This window comes from Microcaecilia unicolor, chromosome 9 (genome assembly GCF_901765095.1).
Source record: "Microcaecilia unicolor chromosome 9, aMicUni1.1, whole genome shotgun sequence".
Lineage (NCBI taxonomy): Eukaryota > Metazoa > Chordata > Amphibia > Gymnophiona > Siphonopidae > Microcaecilia > Microcaecilia unicolor.
The window spans coordinates 19,463,526-19,485,679 of record NC_044039.1 but is presented as its reverse complement, the minus strand read 5'-3'; the positions used below and the strand labels follow the sequence as shown (position 1 = coordinate 19,485,679).

General features: G+C 45.4%; 1 protein-coding gene across 1 annotated transcript in view; it reads left to right on the top strand.

Moving 5' to 3' along the window:
• The window catches only part of POC1B (POC1 centriolar protein B), a 106,681-nt gene that overhangs the window by 15,103 nt on the left and 69,424 nt on the right, over positions 1-22,154 (top strand). The window contains exons 4-10 of the mRNA XM_030214370.1: positions 1,414-1,593; positions 2,015-2,122; positions 2,278-2,393; positions 5,831-5,964; positions 6,953-7,021; positions 8,579-8,731; positions 18,414-18,500. Of these exons, the coding sequence (XP_030070230.1) occupies positions 1,414-1,593; positions 2,015-2,122; positions 2,278-2,393; positions 5,831-5,964; positions 6,953-7,021; positions 8,579-8,731; positions 18,414-18,500 (847 nt within the window). The remainder of the gene's footprint in view (positions 1-1,413; positions 1,594-2,014; positions 2,123-2,277; positions 2,394-5,830; positions 5,965-6,952; positions 7,022-8,578; positions 8,732-18,413; positions 18,501-22,154) is intronic.

The following is a 22,154-nucleotide window of genomic DNA, read 5'->3' as shown; positions in this document are numbered from 1 at the left end:
ACCTGTGCTCTTCAGGGTACAGACCGTATAAGTCTGCCCAGCACTAGTCCCGCCTCCCAACCACCGGCTCTGGCATAGACCGTATAAGTCTGCCCAGCACTATTCTCGCCTCCCACCACCTGCTCTGGCACAGACCGTATAAGTCTGCCCAGCGCTATCCCTGCCTCCCAACCACCGGCTCTGGCATAGACCGTATAAGTCTGCCCAGCACTATCCCCGCCTCCCACCACCGGCTCTGGCACAGACCGTATAAGTCTGCCCAGCGCTATCCCTGCCTCCCAACCTCCAGTCCCGCCTCCCACCACTGGCTCTGGCACAGACCGTATAAGTCTGCCCCGCACTATCCCCGCCTCCCAACCTCCAGCCCCGCCTCCCACTACCGGCTCTGCTATCCAATCTCGGTTAAGCTCCTGAGGATCCTTTCCTTCTGAACAGGATTCCTTTATGTTTATCCCACGCATGTTTGAATTCCGTTACCGTTTTCCTCTCCACCACCTCCCGCGGGAGGGCATTCCAAGCATCCACCACTCTCTCCGTGAAGAAATACTTCCTGACATTTTTCTTGAGTCTGCCCCCCTTCAATCTCATTTCATGTCCTCTCGTTCTACCGCCTTCGTATCTCCGGAAAAGGTTCGTTTGTGGATTAATACCTTTCAAATATTTGAACGTCTGTATCATATCACCCCTGTTTCTCCTTTCCTCCAGGGTATACATGTTCAGGTCAGCAAGTCTCTCCTCATACGTCTTGTTACGCAAATCCCATACCATTCTCGTAGCTTTTCTTTGCACCGCTTCGATTCTTTTTACATCCTTAGCAAGATACGGCCTCCAAAACTGAACACAATACTCCAGGTGGGGCCTCACCAACGACATACAGAGGCATCAACACCCCCTTTCTTCTGCTGGTCACACCTCTCTCTATACAGCCCAACAACCTTCTAGATACAGCCACCGCCTTGTCACACTGTTTCGTCACCTTCAAATCCTCAGATACTATCACCCCAAGGTCCCTCTCCCCGTCTGAACCTATCAGCTAATGGGTTGGCGGTATGGAATTGCCTTCAAAGTCTCACTAGAAACCGTGAATTATTATTTCAGCTATGTAAGAAGGTGTGAAAGTTGAAGGTTTGTTATCTTCTTTTTGAGATCTCGAGTCGTTTTATAGTTGAAAGTTTTTTCCCCCCGGTTTTGTGTTTGTAGAGCAAAATAACAGTCATCCCTGCTTTTTATATTTGGGTGGACAGGATTGTAGGTTGAATCATTTATGCCGTATGTTTAAATGCTGTTTCTCTGTGAGAAGGTAAAGCTTCACTGTTTGGTCTAAGCTTTTTCATGAATTGTTTTTGCATTTTTTACACGAATTTCTTCTGATAAGCGTTCTAATAGTTGATCATGTGTGTTGCTTATTTTCAGTAAAGGGGAACTGTTTGTGCTTAAAGCCCACACAGCAGCTGTTCGTAGCGTGAACTTTTCAAGTGATAGCCAGCGTGTGGTTACCGCATCCGATGACAAATCCATTAAAGTCTGGACGGTGCAGCGTCAACACTTCCTATTCTCTTTAACCCAACACACAAACTGGGTTCGCTGTGCCAGGTGAGTGTAGGCTGGTGAATGCAAACTAGCTGCCTAAGGGGACCCTTTTACTATGCCGCGTAGGCGCCTACGCGCACCCAACACTTGCCGATTCGGAACCATGGCCCAGGCGGTAATTTTAATTTTTTTACGCTTGCCCACTGCGCGTGCTGGAAAATTTCCCGCGTCCGGTGCTAACCGGGCGGTAATCGGCATTGCGCTTGCGCTGATGATTACCGCCCGGTTAATGTGCGAGACCTTACTGCAAAGTGAATGGGTTGGCGGTAAGGTCTCGGGCCCAAAATGGACGCACACCAATTTTCATTTTGCCACACATCCATTTTTGGCCAAGTAGTGGCTTACTATTCTTGACCTTTTACGTATTAACGAAGGGATGGTCTCTAACACAGCAATAAAAGCTGATCTTTTTCATGCTTTTCAGATTTTCTCCTGATGGAAGATTAATTGCCTCTTGCAGCGATGATAAAACTGTTAAAATCTGGGACGTATCAAACAAGTTGTGTATTAATACTTTCACCGACCATGAAGGGTGAGCGTCAGGCAAAATAGTTTAACTTTAGACGCTAACTGAAGTTTCTGTAGTCACCTAAGTGCTTCCTTCAATTTAGGTATGTTTTGTTTGGGTTTCGGGTTGGTCTTTGGCTTGCAGAATGTTCTGAGAGTGGCCTGTCTGTTCCCTTGTAGGTTTGCAAACTTTGTGGATTTCAATTCCACAGGCACTTGTGTGGCTTCAGCAAATTCTGATAAAACAGTGAAACTCTGGGACATTCGAACGAATAAGTTACTGCAATATTACCAAGGTAAAAAAACTCGTGTGGCGCATCATTTTAGAAAGGAGGTACGGATGGGAACTGAGGCGTTCAGATCGAGACAGCTCAAGTTCCCCTAATATTTTAGAATAGGATGTGCCTGTCATAGAGCCTGTTCTAAAAATCACGGTGAAATGGATATTGGTACGTGTCTAAAATATCAACAGAGACAATGTTATGAAAGATCAACAAAAGCGTTTATAGGGCGAATCATAAACCTTTGTTAGCCATTTTTGAAACATAAACATTCATTTTTCCTACGCAGTCACTAAGGGCTCTGTTTACTAAGGTGCGCTAGCGTTTTTAAGCGTGCAGAAAATTAGGGCGCCTACTCAGCGTGCGCTAATGGTTAGCTCACACTAAAAGCACTAATGTGCCTCTAGCGTGGCTTAGTAAACAGGGCCCTAAGACTAATATCCCTTGCCAGTTCCACAGTCAGGTGAGCAGGGCCGCCGAGAGACTGGGCCGGGCCCGGGGCGGCCCCGAGGTCGCCGCCACTCCCCCCCCCCCCCCCCCCCCCCACCGGGCCGGACCAGGCATTCTGCATTGAACTCACAGCCCCATGAGGTCGCCGCCGGGCCCGGCACTCTGCATTGAACTCACAGCACCTCACCTCCGAAGGCACAGCAAGCAGCGGCAGATCGCCTGCCTTCGGCCCTCCTTCCCTCCCTGTGTCCCGTCCTTGCGGAAGTTACGTCAGACGAGGGCGGGACACAGGGAGGGAAGGAGGGCCGAAGGCAGGTGATCTGCCGCTGCTTGCTGCGCCTTCGGAGGTGAGGTGCTGTGAGTTCAATGCAGGGGGCCCGGTGGCAGATGGTCACACGATAGAGCCGCGGGCGGGTGGGACTGCGGCGCCGGGCCCCCCCCCCCCCCCCCCCCCCCCGGAGGTCCAGGCCCGGGGAATTTTGTCCCCCCCTATCCCCTCTCTCTCGGCGGCCCAGCAGGCGAGACATCGGCCACTAGGGGATTAAGGGAGTGACCTTCCCTAATTTCTCTGGTGGAGCGCTGCTCACTGCAAACGCATTTTAGAAACCTGGCTGGCCCAGGTAGCAGGCGTTAATCCTGATATTTATCTGTTCGGACATAAACCTGCATTCCCCCGAAACCCCCAGAAATCGATCCCCCCAGCGTTGTCCTTAAATTCCCTGGGATGCTAGCAACTAATTATTGATGTTAATTGGCACTAATTAGGATGTGTATGTGCATCTAGCTGCGCTCTCTGGACGCCTAAATCCCACAGCATGCAGCCCAAAATGGGGCGTGACCATAGGAGGGACATGGGTGCTCCAGGGGCGGCCCTACTATTAAACCACCTTTTCGTTCTCATTTTTCCAAAGCCGGTGGCCAGCAATTCCCAGGGACTACCCTGCCGCCGGTCCCAGCCCTTTCTGTCTGCTGCGGCCCACCTCCGAGGAAACAGAAAGTTATGTCAGAGAGGCGGGCCGCGGTAAACAGAAGGGACCAGGACTGGCGGCAGGGCAGCCTCTGGGAATCGCTGCCGCTGCCTTTGGAAAAACGAGAAAGAAAAGGTAAATTGGTGGGAGGGGGGTGGCAGCGGCTCATTCCTCACCTCAGGGGTGGTGGCGGTGGCTCCTTTCTTGCCTCAGAGGGTCATTTAGTCATAACTGAAACAGATCCAGAGCAAAACGGCCAACTTTTAGCCCTGGACGTTTTTGCTTTGTTCCATTAAGGCAGAAAAACATCGACGTTTTGGGAATGCCCAGATCCTGCCCCCTTGAGATCTGGACGCACTGCAGATGAACTGCATAGAAATAAGTCTTAAAAATGTGTTTCAAAAATAGTGATTTGGACATTTTTGCAAGGAAAACGTCCATCTGCTGAGTTGTGCTTCATTTTGGGCATTTTTCTGTTTGAAAATGAGCCGCATTATATAACAAAAAGTTAATAACAAATTTGATTTATTTCCTAGCTTTGGTCCGTTATTAGTCAGATCCTAATTAAAATCATTTCATTGAATGCCTGACCAAAATAGCAGGTTCCTCTCCCCCTTTGAGCACAGTTAATGGTAGCCAAGGTGAAAAGTGGAAGAAAAATTGTAACTAGACATATTTACTAAGGGCTGTGCTAAGGAAGTATAGATTCAATTAGTCTTTTTCTTGTCTTATCTTGGACATTTCTATACTACCTTCTCCCATTCAATGGTCTAAGGTTGAGCACATAAAGAGAACCAGATAATAACTGAGAAGAAAATCCATAATCAATTAACACATGCTCAAAAAGTTCAAAAATTATACATGTCGAATGTTATTGATGAAATAAGTATGTCTCAAGAAGCGTACATCGCCTACATTCAAAGGTAGAGAGTTCCAAATGAGAGCGGCCTGATCCGAGAAAGAAGTTTTCAGGACTCGCTTAGATTTTACACTTGTAGCAGAAGGAAAATTAAGCAAGACACGACCTTTAGAACGGTGAGTGAGGTCAGATCTCAATAATTCGGTAAACTGAGATAGAAATTCTGTAGTAATCGCCATATAAAATTTTGAAAAGCTAACTAGGAGTGGCCTAGTGGTTAGGGTGGTGGACTTTGGTCCTGGGGGAACTGAGGAACTGAGTTCAATTCCCACTTCAGGCACAGGCAGCTCCTTGTGACTCTGGACAAGTCACTTAACCCTCCATTGCCCCATGTAAGCCGCATTGAGCCTGCCATGAGTGGGAAAGCGCGGGGTACAAATGTAACAAAAATAAAATAGATACTACTGGAGATTCTACATGGAATGTTGCTACTATTGGAGATTCTACATGGAATGTTGCTATTCCACTAGCAACATTCCATGTAGAAGCCTGCGCAGGCTTCTGTTTCTGTGAGTCTGACGTCAGACTCACAGAAGCAGAAGCCTGCGCGGCCACATTGGTGATCTGCAAGAGCCGACTTCTACATGGAATGTTGCTACTATTGGAGATTCTACATGGAATGTAGCTATTCCACTAGCAACATTCCATGTAGAAGGCTGCGCAGGCTTCCGTTTCTGTGAGTACGTGCAGGACGTCAGACTCACAGAAGCAGAAGCCTGCGCGGCCACATTGGTGATCTGCAAGGGCTGACTTCTACATGGAATGTTGCTAGTGGAATAGCAACATTCCATGTAGAATCTCAAATAGTAGCAACAGTGGAGGAGTGGCCTAGTGGTTAGGGTGGTGGACTTTGGTCCTGGGGAACTGAGGAACTGAGTTTGATTCCCACTTCAGGCACAGGCAGCTCCTTGTGACTCTGGGCAAGTCACTTAACCCTCCATTGCCCCATGTAAGCTGCATTGAGCCTGTTATGAGTGGGAAAGCGCGGGGTACAAATGTAACAAAAAAAAAATCGATGCGGGCTTGCACAGGTAGCCAATCCAGCTGTCTCTTAAAACGGGGCTGATACTGCCTCTCTGTCTGAACGATGTACCGCTCTCTTGCCGTTTCTCCAGTTCATAGCGGTGGAGTTAACTGCCTATCCTTCCATCCTTCCGATAACTATCTCATCACTGCTTCCAGCGACAGCACCATTAAGGTCTTGGATCTCGTGGAAGGAAGACTGCTCTATACCCTTCATGGACACAAGGTATAACTTTCATTTTTTTTAAAGTAGTATCTACAAATGTCCCGAGTCAAAAGAAATGCCTAATAGATCGGTCATGTCCATCAGTCTGTCTGTGACCTCGTTTTCAACTCTGGAACCAGGCAGGACACTGTACTGAAGTATTTCCCCCTTGTTTGTGGTTCCTACTGAGGATTAAAACAGGGTTACAGTGGAGAAGGAGCTGTCAAATGTTTAAACACTTCCTACCCCCCACCCCCATCCCTGTGTTCCAAAATTTAGGCGCCTAAATCTGGGTGCCGATTATAGAATATGCTTAGTCGGCACGATTTCAGCACCGATTTTTTTTTTTTTTTTAGTCACAATGTATAGAATCTTCTCCAAAATGGTTGCACATCGCAGCTCAGCCCTGGGAACACCTCCACACAGTACACTAGGGGCGTAGCCAGACTTTGGCGGGAGGGGGGTCTAGAGCCCGAGGTGAGTGGGCACATTTTAGTCCCCCCCCCCCCGGCGGCGCCGACCCCCCCCCCCCGCCGCCGCCACCACCAACAACAACTTTGACCCTCTCGACCCCCCCTTCCACCGCCAACCCGCCATCACCTACCTTTGCTGGCAGGGGACCCCAACCCCCACCAGCCAAGGTCCTCTTCTTCCGGCGCAAGGCTTCGTTCTGTTTCTGAGTCTGACGTCCTGCACGTACAACGTACAACAGAACGAAGCCTTGCAGATCAGCCAGCGGCCACGTTGCTGGCTGATCTGCAAGGCTTCGTTCTGTTTCTGTGATTCTGATGTCCTGCACTTACAACGTCAGACTCACAGAAGCAGAACAAAGCCTTGCGCCGGAAGAAGAGGACCTCGGCTGGCGTGCAGGACGTCAGACTCACAGAAACAGAACTGTGCTTCTGTGTAAGCTTTGTGTCCTGTTAATTAATATCCCAGGTGAACCTATTGCACTGTCAAAGGCGTGTAATTTATATGAAAAATTACATATTGCATTTATATGTTCTAGGGGCCTGTCCTTGCTGTAACTTTTTCAAGAGGAGGAGAGCAGTTTGCATCTGGTGGAAAAGACACACAGGTTTGTAAAATCTTTTCATAGGGCTTTCATGCTTGAATACCAGGGCTTTAGCCTTAATCCACAGAAGGACATTTATTTACTGTATTTTCTGTTTTACCCAAATTATTGAGATCCATTTATTATATACCCAATTACTAAACACTCCAGGCCTGTTATATCTTAGAGGTACTGTAGTAGTGAACTGGCTGATGCTTAATCAGACAGAACGTTTGTGGCAGATCTTTACTGTACAGATCAGGGGCGTCGCCAGACCTCGGCGGGAGGGGAGACCAGAGCCCGAGGTGGGGGGGCACTGTTTAGCCACCGACACCCCCCCCCCCCCCCGCCGCCGCCTGCCCCACCACCGCATCAGGTACCTTGGTTGCTGGCAAGGGTCCCCAATTCCCGCTAGCTGAAGAGTGTTCTTCAGTGCCGGTGGACTCCGGTGCCTTCCTTGTGGGATCATCTGTTTCTGAAACCTTACGTCCTGCACGGGGCTACATGCACGGTGCAGGACGTAAGGCGTCAGAAACAGATGATCCTACAACGAAGGCGCCGGAGTTTACTAGCGCTGAAGAAAACTCTTCGGCTGGGGGGGGATTGGGGACCCCTGCCAGCAAACAAGGTACCTGATGCGGTGGCCGGGCGGGCGACGGCGAGAGGGATCAAATGTAGAGGGGGCCAGGGCGTAATTTGTGGGGGCCCATGCCCCCGTGGCCCCACATAGCTACGCCCCTGGTACAAATAGAAATATTCCTTTAAAACAATCAAAATCCTGCCCCAAATACATCTGTGTTAGGAGCAGTGGGCCTGATATTCAAAGAGGTTTAACTGGGCAGGAGAGGCTATTCGTGTTTTAGACCACAGGTACTTGACACTAGTCCTTGAGGGGTCCTTTTACTAAGGTGCATTGAAAAATGGGCTGCGCTAGTGTAGGCGCATATTTTGGGCACGCGCAGATCCATTTTTCAGTGGACCTGTAAAAAAAAAAAAAAAGGCCTTTTAAAAAAATGTTTGCCGAAAATGGACGTGGCAAAATAAAAAAAATTGGCATTTGTCCATTTTGGGTCTGAGACCTTACTGCCAGCCATTGACTTAGCGGTAAGGTCTCTCACGTTAACCGTGCGGTAATCACCTACGAGCATCAAGTCGGAGTTACCGCCTGATTTTCGCCACGCGCCAGAAAAGAAGATATATTTTCTGCCGCGCGTAGCAGACGCTCGTCAAAAATGAAATTGCCATGCGGTAGCTGGGCAGTAACTCCAAATTCACGTGCATTGTGTGCGTGTAGGCGCCTATGTGGCTTAGTAAAAGGGCCCCTGAATAAATTTGCTTTCTTTAGGGCTTCCCTTATGTATCAGATATTCCGAGGTAGACCTCGCGTTGATGCGTATTCCCAATCTGTTCTGTTGGTGAACGACCATAAGTACACTGGTATTTCAGATTATAGCTGAGAAATCATTTTTGACTCTGAGCTTGTAACTTTCAGAATAGCCAGTGATAAACCATTAGAAACAAAGATGTTGAAGATGCAAAATGGAGTTCAATTTCTCTTGTAATCCTGATTTTGTTTCCCAGGTTTTAGTTTGGAAGACAAATTTTGATGCGTTTAATAGTGCAGAAATCTACGAAAAGCATCTTAAAAGATTATATCCTGGTGCTCCGCCTCATATTAACGATATTTATCCACGATCGCCTCACCTGCATACTTCTGAACTGCAGTCCATAGAGGTACCTTCTAGAAACATCTGTAACCTTAGTGGGATAGTTTCATGCAGTGTGGATCGTTTTGAGTGCAAATCTGCCAAAGCAGAGGAGCAACGAAATCCCACGGTAACAAGACAGGCAGTGATGAGAAGTGGGAAGTAGACGCTACCAACCCTGTTTGTTCTACCAAGGTCTTTATTAAGACCAGATTTTTTTATCTTACTTTTATCGACCACCTGTTGGTGTTTTATGCATATTATATGAAGACTCCTGAAGCAGGCTAACCGCCAAAACACAGGTCTGTGTCGAGTCTTCGCAAATGAACGTTTTACCGTACTTAGAGGTCTCCGCGTTTGTTCCTGGTCAGCCTGATCTACTTCCCACTTCTCATCACTGTGTGGATCGTTTGAGCCAATGGCTAGTAATGTGGCTTTTATGTGAAAGTTAAGACTGATATGTGGCTGTGACATACTAGGACTAGGGGGCATTCAATGAAGCTACAAAGTAGTAAATTTAAAATGAATCGGAGAAAACTTTTCTTCACTCAACGTGTAATTAAACTCTGGAATTCGTTGCCAGAGAATGTGGTAAAGGCGGTTAGCTTAGCGGGGTTTAAAAAAGGTTTGGGCGGCTTCCTAAAGGAAAAATCCATAGATCATTATTAAAATGGACTTGGGGGAAAATCCACTGCTTATTTCTGGGATAAGCAACATAAAATGTTTTGTACTTTTTTGGGATCTTTCCAGGTATTTGTGAACTGGATTGGCCACTGTTGGAAACCAGATGCTGGGCTTGATGGACCTTTGGTCTATCCCAGTATGGCAGTACTTATGTAACTGCATTGAATAATTTTATAGTTCTGTAATACCTTGTCGGCAATGCCAGTAGGTGTATAATATCACATTCATTGCTGATTTAAATCTTGAATTGATAATGAATGTGACTGTTGGGAAACTGGATAGACCATTCAGGTCTTTTATCTGCCGTCACTTACTATGTTACTATGTTGTGTTATAATATTTTTGTATGTTAAGATTTTAATTTTCATGCCTTATGAACATAATTTTGTCAAGCACATTTGTGACTGCAATCAATCAATCAGTCCCAAACTTGGGTTTGTCAATCTTAATGTGAAATTTATTCTTTATATATTGTTCTATCGACATTTTTCTAAGTTGTTAATGTGAATGCACAGAAATGAATTCCTCTAACATCCAGTTTCCTCCTTCCAGCTCAGTGGATACCTTGATTAGAATCTGACACTGGGAGCCTTAATTTGAAACTTCTGAGGGATTTTCCCCATATTTCCAATTAAGTTACATGCATTGTTATAGAATATGCTTTGATTCCCACATGGAAATTAAGGCGCGGTCTATGGAATTTTGGAGAATGTCAATAACTCTTATTAACTGCTAAGTTCCCAGATAACGTTCAATTCAGTGTACAATTATATAAAGAAATAATAAAATCATTAACAAAAATCACAGCATAATACAAGCCAATAAAATTTGTCCTCTCTAAATACTTACCATAATGCTTCCCATTATGTAACTAAAAATTATACTCATTATCATCATTAATTCTTCATTAAATAACAGCGGCAATAAATCCCTTCATAGACAGCTAAAGAGAAACGTTTTAACCTTTCTTCAAAACAGTAAATAATTTTGTTCAGTTCTAGCATTTAACAGAAGTTCCAAAAAGATATTCCCGTAGCTGAAAAGATAGCATTAGCCACTCAAAGAAAAGTAGTATTTCGAAAGAAGGGATGACAAAGTTTCAGCTGATGGTATAAACGCGAAGATAATTTAGGTAAAGACACAGAAGTAAAATCAGAAAAATCAAGCAAGAAGTCTTAAATAAAATTTGGTCTTTAACTGGAAGCCAATGCAGTTTAGTGATATAACAAGATACACTACTAAGGTCCCTTTTACTAAGCAGCATTAAAATGTGGCCTGCAGTAGTATAGGTGCGTGTATTGGGCGCACGCCAGGCCAATTTTTACCCCATCTACAAAAAAGGTCTTTTTTTTTTTTTTTTTAATGGTACGGGAAAAAGGCCTGCAGTAAAAATGAAACCAGCGTGTGCCCAAAACCAGCCTGAGCTCCTAATGGCACACACGCTACATGCGCAGTGACCGGTCAGTGCACACCAAGTGCAGATTACCGCCGGAAGTGGCACGCATAGGAGGAAATAAATCATCCACTCGTTATGGGCGTTTGCCAAATCTGAAATTACTGCAGGAGGGCATACTGGCCTGGCGCAGGGCTTTACTACTACTACTACTCAACATTTCTAAAGCGCTACCAGACTTACACAGCGCTGTACAGTCAAACATGAAGAGAGACAGTCCCTGCTCAAAAGAGCTTACAATCTAAAGGACATAACAACAGAGACAATCAAATTAGGACAGCATAGTACATCTGATTACACAATAGTTCACAGGGACAGACTAATCTAAACAGCTAAAGACAATTAAGATATGCAAATGCATAAAACAGACAGATTGGTAGTGGTATTGAATAGAGGAGTAATGGTAAGGTTAAGTGCCAAAAGCAGTTTCGAAAAGATGGGCTTTGAGCAAGGATTTGAAGATGGGTAGGGATGGGGCCTATACCAGTTTATCACACAGAGGCTTCCTTGCTGACTCCAAGGTGGCAGTGAAGGCTGAACTAGAGATATACAGAGAGATGCTGCTCAGTAAGGGGTGTCCTAAGTGATTGAAAAGGTCATTGGAGAACGCTAGGTAAGGTATGGTACGTGGATTCAGATCATCAGTAGAGGATGGAAATGGGAGGGATTGAGCTTTGCAAGATCAGAAGGCAGGCAAGGAGGGGAGGCGTGTCCTGGGAGGTTCCTGATACCATATGCAGGTTTGCTTTCTTCTGGATTCCACTCCTGCCCTAGCTGAGATAATATTTAACCATCTCTCTGACCTCATGTGCACCTTTCTTTAAATTAGTCACCTTATTCTCCAACTCCTCTTACTCTCTTACCTATGTATATGTTCCGTCTTTGCTTATACCAGCGCTGTCGATTAAAATGTTCTATTGGACATTCTCCTCACTATTGCTCAACGGCATATTTTGCAAAACTGGAAAAACGCACAGTTGCTGAATATTCACTTCTGGTGGAATACAGTCCTGCAGCATCAGAAGTTTGAGCTCGCCATGGCTGCAAAAAGTCAGATGATAGTATCTAAGAAAAAAAATTTGGTCTATTTTGGACAACTACCTCCAAACTATTCAGGCCACACCTTAAACCAGTACAAAGGACTTATTTGTTAAACACCTGGATGCTTTCCCCTCCTTTTTTCTCTTCTTTCCTTTCTCTTTTTTCCTTTCCCACCTGTTGTGTTTCTTGCTTCCTATGTTTTTCCATCATTGTTTTCCTGTTATTTGTATTCTTGGAAATTAATAAAATATTTGGAAATATAAAATGTTCTATTACGTATTGTGTTGACATTGTAAGTAGTATACTATACCATACTTTTTATTGGTATTTGAATATTTTTACTGCTGTAATTGTCTATTGCTTATGTTTTGATTAATAAAAAAGTGTCTTTAGCAGAGAGGTGCAGAGAATTTTGCTCCTGAACGTGTTAAGAGTGAAAGCTGAGCTTCAAAGTGCCGTAATTACGGCTGCTCATGCTGATCCAGTCAGAGTAACTAGCAGATTGTTATAGGATTTGATCCTTGCTCATTTGTACATGGGATGGCTTTTTTACTGTCTACTTTGAGAAAGGTGCATTTCTTTATATTTTGAACAGTATGGGAAGCAATACATTTCTGGCTCTCTGATGTTGCATTATTTGCAACGTCTTGACTTTACACCAGGTTAATTAATAAATAAAAATGGAAATGAGGTGATAGCTTTTTATTGGGCTAGTTTAATTATCTTTTTATTTGATTTACATTCAGTTGCAGCAGGTAATAGATACATTTCTATTAGACTATTTTGGTAAGAAAAAATGTTACGTCATTTTCCGTGTTTTTTTTTTTTAATTTAAAGTGGATTAATACTGCAACCACACTCCTTGACACCAGGTGGCAGTAGATGTACATGGAATTGTATTTACAGACTTCTAGTCCGGATTACAGTTAAGAAACGTCACATTAGAAGGAAACTACAATACACATTACAAATTTGTACAAAAAAAAGCTAAAAAATAAAAATATAAAAATTCCAGTTAAATTAAAATAATCACAATCTCTGTCTAGAAAAAAGATAAGTTTTACGAGTTTTTCTAAATAGAATATACAGAGTAATCTGACAAATTTGAACTGGAATACTATTCCAGAATTTAATACTTTGAAAATCGAAGGGACGCTTCCTGGTAAATTTACAGTTAACGTTCTTCATAGATAGAAGCTCTAATAAGTCTTTTCCCACTTCACAAATGAGGTCTACTGTTTGAAAAAATTAGTTTAGGGGTCCTTTTGGAAAGGCGTGTAAGGGCCTATTCCCATCAGGGGCGTAGCCAGATCTCACAGTGAGAGGGGGCCAGAGCCCGAGGTTGGGGGCACATTTTCAGTGCTGCCCCACCGCCCCCCCCCACCACCTCGCCTCACCCCCTCACAAACAAATACCTTTGCTGGCGGGCGTCCCCAACCCCCACCAGCCGAAGCCTTCTTCAGCGCGGTCTCCGGCGCAGCCACGTTCGTTGCCTGCCCGCTGCTCTTCTTTCTTCTTGCTCCTCCTGGAGAAGAAAGAAGAGCAGGGGGCAGGCAGCGAACAGGGCTGCGCCAGAGACCACGCTGAAGAAGGCTTTGGCTGGCGAGGGTTGGGGACCCCCGCCAGCCAAACCAGGGGCCCGGATGAAATTTGTGGGGGCCCAGGCCCCCGTGCCCCCCCCATAGCTACGCCCCTTATTCACATCTAGCATGCGCCAAATCGGCATTACTGCCTGTCTACCGCGTGCCATGGCCGGTAATCCTGAATTTGGTGCACGCCGAAAACACGCAATAGAAAATATTTTCTAGTTTCTACCGATTGTCACTTACCTAGTGGGAAATGGCAGTGGGCGTGCGCTGCATGCCTGCCGTCCGGGTAGCGCATGAGACCTTACCGCTAAGTCAGTGGGTGGTGGTAAGGTCTCAGGCCAAAAATGGACGCGCGCTGGTTTTTCATTTTGCTACACATTTATTTTACGGCCCCTTAAAAAAGGGCCCTTTTTCCAGGACACGGTAAAAACTGGCCTGGCGCGCGTCCTAAAGACGCGCTCGCACTGCCGCAGGCCACTTTTTGCTGCGGCTTAGTAAAAGGGCCCCTGAGTCCACAAAGACTTTTATAAACTAAACATTCAAGTTTAAAATAGATATGACCATCAGTGTTAAGCCAATGCAATTCATTTAACAATGCAGAAGCTTCAGAATATCTCCCTACACCAAATTTCAGTCTGGTGAAGGTGTTCTGAAGAATTGAAGTCTCCTTCTGAGCTGCAGAGTAAGGAAAACAAATAAGAGAGTTACAATAACCTTAGGGCTAGATTCTATATATGTTGCCTGAAAAATCCGCGTGGTAATAATATACGCCTAGGTGTATTCTCTAAAACATACATAGTAGCATAGTAGATGACGGCAGAAAAAGACCTGCATAGTCCATCCAGTCTGCCCAACAAGATATACTCATATGTGTATACCTTACCTTGATTTGTACTTGTCTTTTTCAGGGCACAGACCGTATAAGTCTGCCCAACAGGATTCCCCGCCTCCCAACCACCAGTCCCGCCTCCCATCACTGGCTCTGGCACAGACCGTATAAGTCTGCCCTCCACTATCCTCGCCTCCCAACCACCAACCCCTCTTCCCCCCACCTCCTCCGCCACCCAATTTCGGCTAAGCTTCTGAGGATCCATTCCTACTGCACAGGATTCCTTTATGCATATCCCCCGCTTGTTTGAATTCCGTTACCGTTTTCATCTCCACCACCTCCCGCGGGAGGGCATTCCAAGCATCCACCACCCTCTCTGTGAAAAAATACTTCCTGACATCTTTCCTGAGTCTGCCCCCCTTCAATCTCATTTCATGTTCTCTTGTTCTTCCGAGAAAGTACACCTAAATTTTATAGAATTGGCTTAAATTTCCACATGGTATGTAGAATACGCCGAGCCCCCCTCCATGCGACCAAATTTGGTCACATGCATTTAGGCCATCTTTTACTTGGCGTAAATCCAGACGCCTAAATGAGGCGCAGAGCGGGTGTATTACCCGCCCATTCCACGCCCATAACCATGCCCCCTTTTCAAACTATGCGACTTGGAATTTACGCGCACCACGTTACAGAATACACTTAGGGGGGTCTTTTACTAAGCCACGGTAGCGTTTTTACCTCGCGGTAGAAATCAGCTGGTGGTAAACGCGGAGATGCCCGTTATATTCCTGTGGGCATCTACCACAAGCTAAAAATGTTACTGCGGCTTAGTGCAAGACCCCCTTAGCGAGTTGTACGCGTAAATTTTAATTAATGCCAATTAGTGCTGACAGCACTGATTAGCTAGTTAACCAATTAAGTTGCATGCATTGTTGTAGAATACGCTTCGATTTCCATGCGGAAATTAAGGCACGATATATACGGTAATATCCTACCTGTTCTAGTGCGTGATAGTTATAACTCAGACATGTTATGGTTATCAAATGAATCCTTGTCCCTTAGGATAGGCTGAGTCAGCCCCTGCGTGGGCCCATTTCATGCATAAGGAAAGCAGGACCTATATCTGGGTGTAAGCAATGGGATAAAATCTAGGGCAGGCTCAATCATCAAACAGCCCCGGGGCACCTTCTCCTGGCCGCTCAGAACACAGGGTGTATCCTCTAGAACTTAGTGTGATTTATTTTCTGCTGAGTTGCATTTTGGGTTGGGTGCTCGGTTTAGCCAAAGACGTCAGAACTCACTCATAGAACGGTGGCATTTTGTGTCATGAAATCTGCTATCAGTAGGGTCACAATGTGCTGGTCACTGACCTCTGGAGTTCAATCAAAGAACGTATCATTTTCAAAATCTGCACGACTGTTCATAAAATTATTTACGGCGAGGCACCAGCATACATGACAGACCGCATCGACCTGCCAACCAGAAACACCACAAAATCTGCACGATCACACCTAAACCTCCACTACCCAAGCAGCAAAGGACTCAAATACAAATCCACCTATGCAACCAGCTTTTCCTACCTAAGCGCACAACTATGGAACGCATCGCCACAAGCAGTAAAAACTACGCTCGACCACCTAAATTTTCGGAACGCACTAAAGACAGGCCTGTTCAGAAGAGCCTACCCCACCGACCCAGCATAAAAATACCTGGACACTTGCGACACAATGTAACCAAAGACCGTAACGAATATTACCTGTCTCTTATTCCCCCTTTTCCTCTCTAAGTTCCCCCCAACTGTACCTACCTTACGTGTACCTCATTCTACCACGATATCACTTTGTATTCATTCATAAGTACATAAGTAATGCCACACTGGGAAAAGACCAAGGGTCCATCGAGCCCAGCATCCTGTCCACGACAGCGGCCAATCCAGGCCAAGGGCACCTGGCAAGCTTCCCAAACATACAAACATTCTATACAATCAAGCCATTGTGACATCACTAATGAGGTTGGCTCTTATTGGTGGAATGAGCCACTATGACATCACAATAGGTTAAATCACTATGTAATAAAAGTGAGCCAAGTAGAGGACATAAGTACATAAGTAATGCCCAGCATCTTGTCCACGACAGCGGCCAATCCAGGCCAAGGGCACCTGACAAGCTTCCCAAACGTACAAACATTCTATACATGTTATTCCTGGAATTGTGGATTTTTCCCAAGTCCATTTAGTAGCGGTTTATGGACTTGTCCTTTAGGAAACCGTCTAACCCCTTTTAAAATTCTGCCAAGCATTCATACCATGCATTTGTTCAGACCGTAATCGGCTAACGCCGTTAACGGTTAAGCCACATTGAGGCTGCAAAAGGTGGGAAAATGTGGGATACAAATGTAACAAATAATAATAATACTGTCTTTCTCTTTAAAGTCCAAGTAGTATCCATATTCATGAAACCATTTCTCTTACAGTAACAATCGGGTTGAGTTGAACGATTTGTATGTAAACTGAACGGGGTTATCAAATTTACAGATGTCACCTATTGAAAGTAGCGTTGGAGGAGCATAGCATCGTTATGGGGCCCTTTTACCAAGGTGCGCCGAAAAATGGCCTGCGCTGGTGTAGGCCTGTGTATTGGACGCGCGCAGGTCCATTTTTCAGCGTGCCTGCAAAAAAGGCCGCCTTTTTTTGCCGAAAATGGACATGCGGCAAAATAAAAATCAGCGCGTGTCCATTTTGGGCCTGAGACCTTACTGCCACCATTTTAACATATTTATAAATGACCTAGAGATGGGAGTAACTAGTGAGGTAATTAAATTTGCTGATGACACAAAGTTATTCATAGTCGTTAAGGACTATGGGAGGATTGTGAAAAATTACAAGAGGACCTTATGAGAGTGGGAGACTGGGCGTCTAAATGGCAGATGACGTTTAATGTGAGCAAGTGCAAAGTGATGCATGGGGGAAAGAGGAATCCTAATTATAGCTATGTCATGGAAGATTCCACGTTAGGAGTCACGGACCAAGAAAGGGATCTAGGTGTCGTCGTTGATGATACGTTGAAACCTTCTGCTCAGGGTGCTGCTGCGACTAAGAAAGCAAATAGAATGTTAGGTATTATTAGGAAAGGAATGGAAAACAAAAATGAGGATGTTATAATGCCTTTGTATCGCTCCGTGGTGCGACCGCACCTCGAATATTGTGTTCAATTCTGGTCGCCGCATCTCAAAAAATATATAGTGGAATTAGAAAAGGTGCAGAGAAGGGCGACGAAAATGATAAAGGGGATGGGACGACTTCCCTATGAGGAAAGGCTAAAGCGGCTAGGGCTCTTCAGCTTGGAGAAAAGGCGGCTGAGGGGAGATATGATAGAGGTCTATAAAATAATGAGTGAAGTTGAACAGGTAGATGTGAAGCGTCTGTTTACGCTTTCCAAAAATACTAGGTCTAGGGGGCATGCGATGAAGCTACAATGTAGTAAATTTAAAACGAATCGGAGAAAATTTTTCTTCACTCAACGTGTAATTAAACTCTGGAATTTGTTGCCAGAGAACGTGGTAAAGGCGGTCAGCCTAGCGGAGTTTAAAAAAGGTTTGGACGGCTTCCTAAAGGAAAAGTCCATAGACCGTTATTAAATGGACTTCGGGCAAATCCACTATTTCTGGGATAAGCAGTATATAATGTTTTGTACATTTTTGGGATCTTGCCGGGTATTTGTGACCTGGATTGGCCACTGTTGGAAACAGGATGCTCGGCTTGATGGACCTTTGGTCTTTCCCAGTATGGCAATACTTATGTACTTATGTACCCATTAATTTAGATGTAGGGTCTCACGCGTTAATCGGGTGGTAATCAACAGCGCATACACTGCCGATTACCGCCTGGTTAGTGCCACACAGTAGAAAATATAAATTGTTTTCTGCCGTGCATTTTGTACGCGCATCAAAATTTAAACTACCGCCCGGGGCATGTGGTAGCCGGGCAGTAGTTCTAAGTCGATGCGTGTTGTACGCGCATAGGTGCCTACATGCGTAGTAAAAGGGCCCCCAAATGCTGTCTGCTTTATGTAGATTTAATTAAGCAAAAGAGTAATTTTTTGTTTTTGACCCTTAGATTAACCCCAGGCTTGAAGTAACAGATACCCAGACTTCTGATCCCAGTGTTATTGATGTTGGACCATCTTCATCTTCCAATCCTGAGGTGAGTGAGACAGAATAATGGTAATATCCCATGATACCTCTCAGCATCTGTCTGAAGACTTTGTCAGTGTGACATATCTTCTTATGCAGGAGCGGAAACTCGGATGCCAGAGAAACTCTTTTTGCTTTTGTGTTATTAACCAGCTTATTTTCGAAAGAGATCGCCGCCCATCTTCTGACGCAAATCGGAAGATGGCCGACGATTTCCTGAAATCGGCCAAATTGGCATAATCGAAAGCCGATTTTGGCCGGCTTCAACTGCTTTCCGTAGTGGGGCCGGCAAAAGTTCAAAGGGGGCATGTTGGCATGGTAGCGAAGACGGGACGGGGGCGTGCGTTGAGATGGCCGGCTTCACCCGATAATGGAAAAAAGAAAGCCGGCTGTCACGAGAATTTGGTCCAGTTTATTTGGACCTTTTTTTTTCAGGTCCAAGTCCCAAAAAAATGCCCCAACTGACCAGATCCCCTCCGGAGGGAATCGGGGATGACCTCCCCTAACTTCCCCAGTGATCACTAGTCCCCTCCCACCCTCAAAATAACAACTTTAAAAACGTTTTTTGCCAGCCTGTATGCCAGCCTCAAATGTCATATCCAGCTCCCTGACAAGTCTCTGGAGCAGTTTTTAATGGGTGCAATGCACTTCAGGCAGGCAGACCCAGGTCCATCCCCCACTACCTGTTACACTTGTGGTGCTAAGTGTTGAGCCCTCCAAACCCCGCCAAAACCCACTGTACCCACATGTAGGTGCCCCCCTTCACCCATAAGGATTATGGTAGTGGTGTAGAGTTGTGGGGAGTGGGTTTTGGGGGGGATTTGGGGGGCTCAGCACCCAAGGTAAGGGAGCTATGCACCTGGGAGGTATTTGTATATATTTTTTAAATTGTTAGAAGTGCCCCCTAGGGTGCCCAGTTGGTGTCCTGGCATGTCAGGGGGCCCAGTGCACTAGAAATGCTGGCTCCTCCCACGCCGAAATGCCTTACATTTCGCTGGGTTTGAGAAGGCCGACTCCGGTTTCCATTATGGCTGAAAATCGGCCATCTCATCTAACCCCGGCGAGCGATTTGGCTGGCGCCAAGTGTATTTCAAAAATACGCTTTGCTCCGCCCCTTCGCGGAGCCAGCCCCGAAGATGGCCGCCCATCGATTTGGCCGGCGCCGTTCAATTATGCCCCTCACAGTAGCTCATTTTCGAAAGAAAAGAAAAAGTCTAAAAATTGGCATCAAGCAGACGTTTTTCTGATGCGGTTCATCTGGTGTGCATCCAAGTCTCAAGGAGGCATGTCGGGGGCGTGTTAAGGGTGGGATTTGGGCCTTCCTAAGACTTAGATGTTTTTCAGCCATAATGGAACAAAACAAAACTAGAACGAAGATGTTTTGAGCTAAACCTGTTTTTATTTATTTGTTGCATTTGTATCCCACATTTTCCCACCTATTTGCAGGCTCAATGTGGCTTACAATGCTCCGCTATGGCATTCGCCATACCAGAGTGCAAGTTACAGTTGTTGTTGCATAGAGAATAGGTTGACATGATAACATTAAGCATACGAATAAGGCACAAGAAGGTGCCGTAAATGACCATATGATCACAAGAGGGAATCAGGGATGGCCCTCAATGTCCCCCCCCCACAATGGTCACTGACCCACCCCTCCCACTCCACCCAAAACAAAACGTGAATAAAAATATAACTTACCAACCTCTATGACAGCCAGGTCTATTAGAGCAGCATGCAGGTCCCTGGAGTAATGTAGTGGTCGGTGCAGTGCACTGTGGCGTGGGGGATTCAGGTCCCAATCTTCCGCTACCTGTCACATTTGTGGTAAAAACTGTGACCCTTCCCAGAGTCACCGAAACCTTACTGTTCCCACATATAGGAACCCTCTTCACCCATAAGGGCTATTGTAGTGATGTACAGTGGGGGGCGACAGTAGGTTTTGGGTGGGTTTCGGAGAGCTCAGGGGACAAGATAAGGGAGCAAAGTTGAGATATGTACCTGGGAGAACTTTTATGAAGTGCACAGAAGTGGCCTCTAGATGCCCCATTGCTCTCTTGGGATGTCTGAGGGACCAGTCTGCTAAAAATGCTGTCTCCTCCAACATCCCGATGGCTTGATTTTCTACATTTTGCACTTATTCATGGTTTGTTTGGGTTTTTTTTTGGGGGGGGGGGGGGGGGTTCGAAAATGGACCAAACAACAAAATGTCCAAAGCACAACCTTTTTCGAAAACGGTATTTTCGGAAAAATAGCCTTTTTTCTTTTTTGAAAATGACCTTCTTTCCTATTCAGAGTTTGGACGTTTTTTTGCAGAATGTCCAAAGTCGGACTTAGACGTCGTATTGAAAATGCCCCTCCAATTGTGTGTATTTTAGTCAGTGTTGTGGATGTTGTGTTGCTTTCTGTTCTTCTTGTCTGCTTTTTAACATTTCTTCCTCTTTTTGTTTTGGGCATTTTTTGATTTCTTGGTTTTATTTTATTTTATTTTTTTTCTCTCTTTAGCCTGTCTCTTTCATAAATCTCACGCTTTTATGCTTGTGGAAAGCATCCCTGGGCTGTTGAGGCTGCTGCTGGACTTGCAACTGCTTTTTTTTCTCAGGTTGGACTGGTGCCAGGTTGCAAATTTTAGGAAACCTGAGAAGATACCCAGAAAGTTCTCACCCCTTTTCTTATACCTTTGTGAACTAACAGAAATAATGATGAGAAATCTGTGAATGCAACCAAGGGAATATTGATATTTCCATGCAAGATACAAGGCCGGCCTTACCAATTGCAGGGCTCTGTACAGACCAGTTTGGGAGTCCCCTTGATGGTATGGTGTGTCTTCTTTCTCCGAACCTCCCTCCCCCACCTTACCTTAAAACAGCGTTTCTCTGTAGAGGACCCTGGGCAGTGTCAACGATTCACATAGGCCATCTGCTGCCAACCTCAGAACTTGCTCTCTGTTATGTCCCACCCTTGCGGAAGCAGGAAGTTACATCAGAAAGGGGCAGGCTCTGGGGTTGGTGGCAGGCGGCCTATGTAAATTGCTGCTCCTGTCCAGAGCCCTCTACGGAGAAGCATAGTTTTAAGGTAGGGTGGGAGTTCAGAAATAGGGGGACCACTTATGAGTGTGCTGCCCCTCTTGCCCCTGCTTAAGGCTGGTCTTGGCGACATATTATTTCAAAGTTTATTATTCTTGTGTTCTCTGTGGAATGAGCAAAATAGTGTAAAGTAGTCATGGGTAAGTGACTTGCAGCTTCAGTAGCTATGGACCAAGGTATGTGTCCCTCAAATGCTTTTCTGGTTTAACGGTTTTATTCGGGATCAAAATAACCATGTAACAAACAGCTGCACAACAACGCCGAGCAAAGTCATTAGACCATTACATGATAATGAGTTAATAATGAAAAATGAGTGAACTGAACACCTTATGGCATATGAGAGAAGAAACTCTGGTTAGCTTAGCGCAGTTTTAAAAAGGTTTGGACGGCTTCCTAAAGGAAAAGTCCATAGACCGTTATTAAATGGACTTGGGGAAAATCCACTATTTCTGGGATAAGCAGTATAAAATGTTTTGTACATTTTTTGGATCTTGCCGGGTATTTGTGATCTGGATTGGCCACTGTTGGAAACAGGATGCTGGGCTTGATGGACCTTTGGTCTGTCCCAGTGTGGCAACACT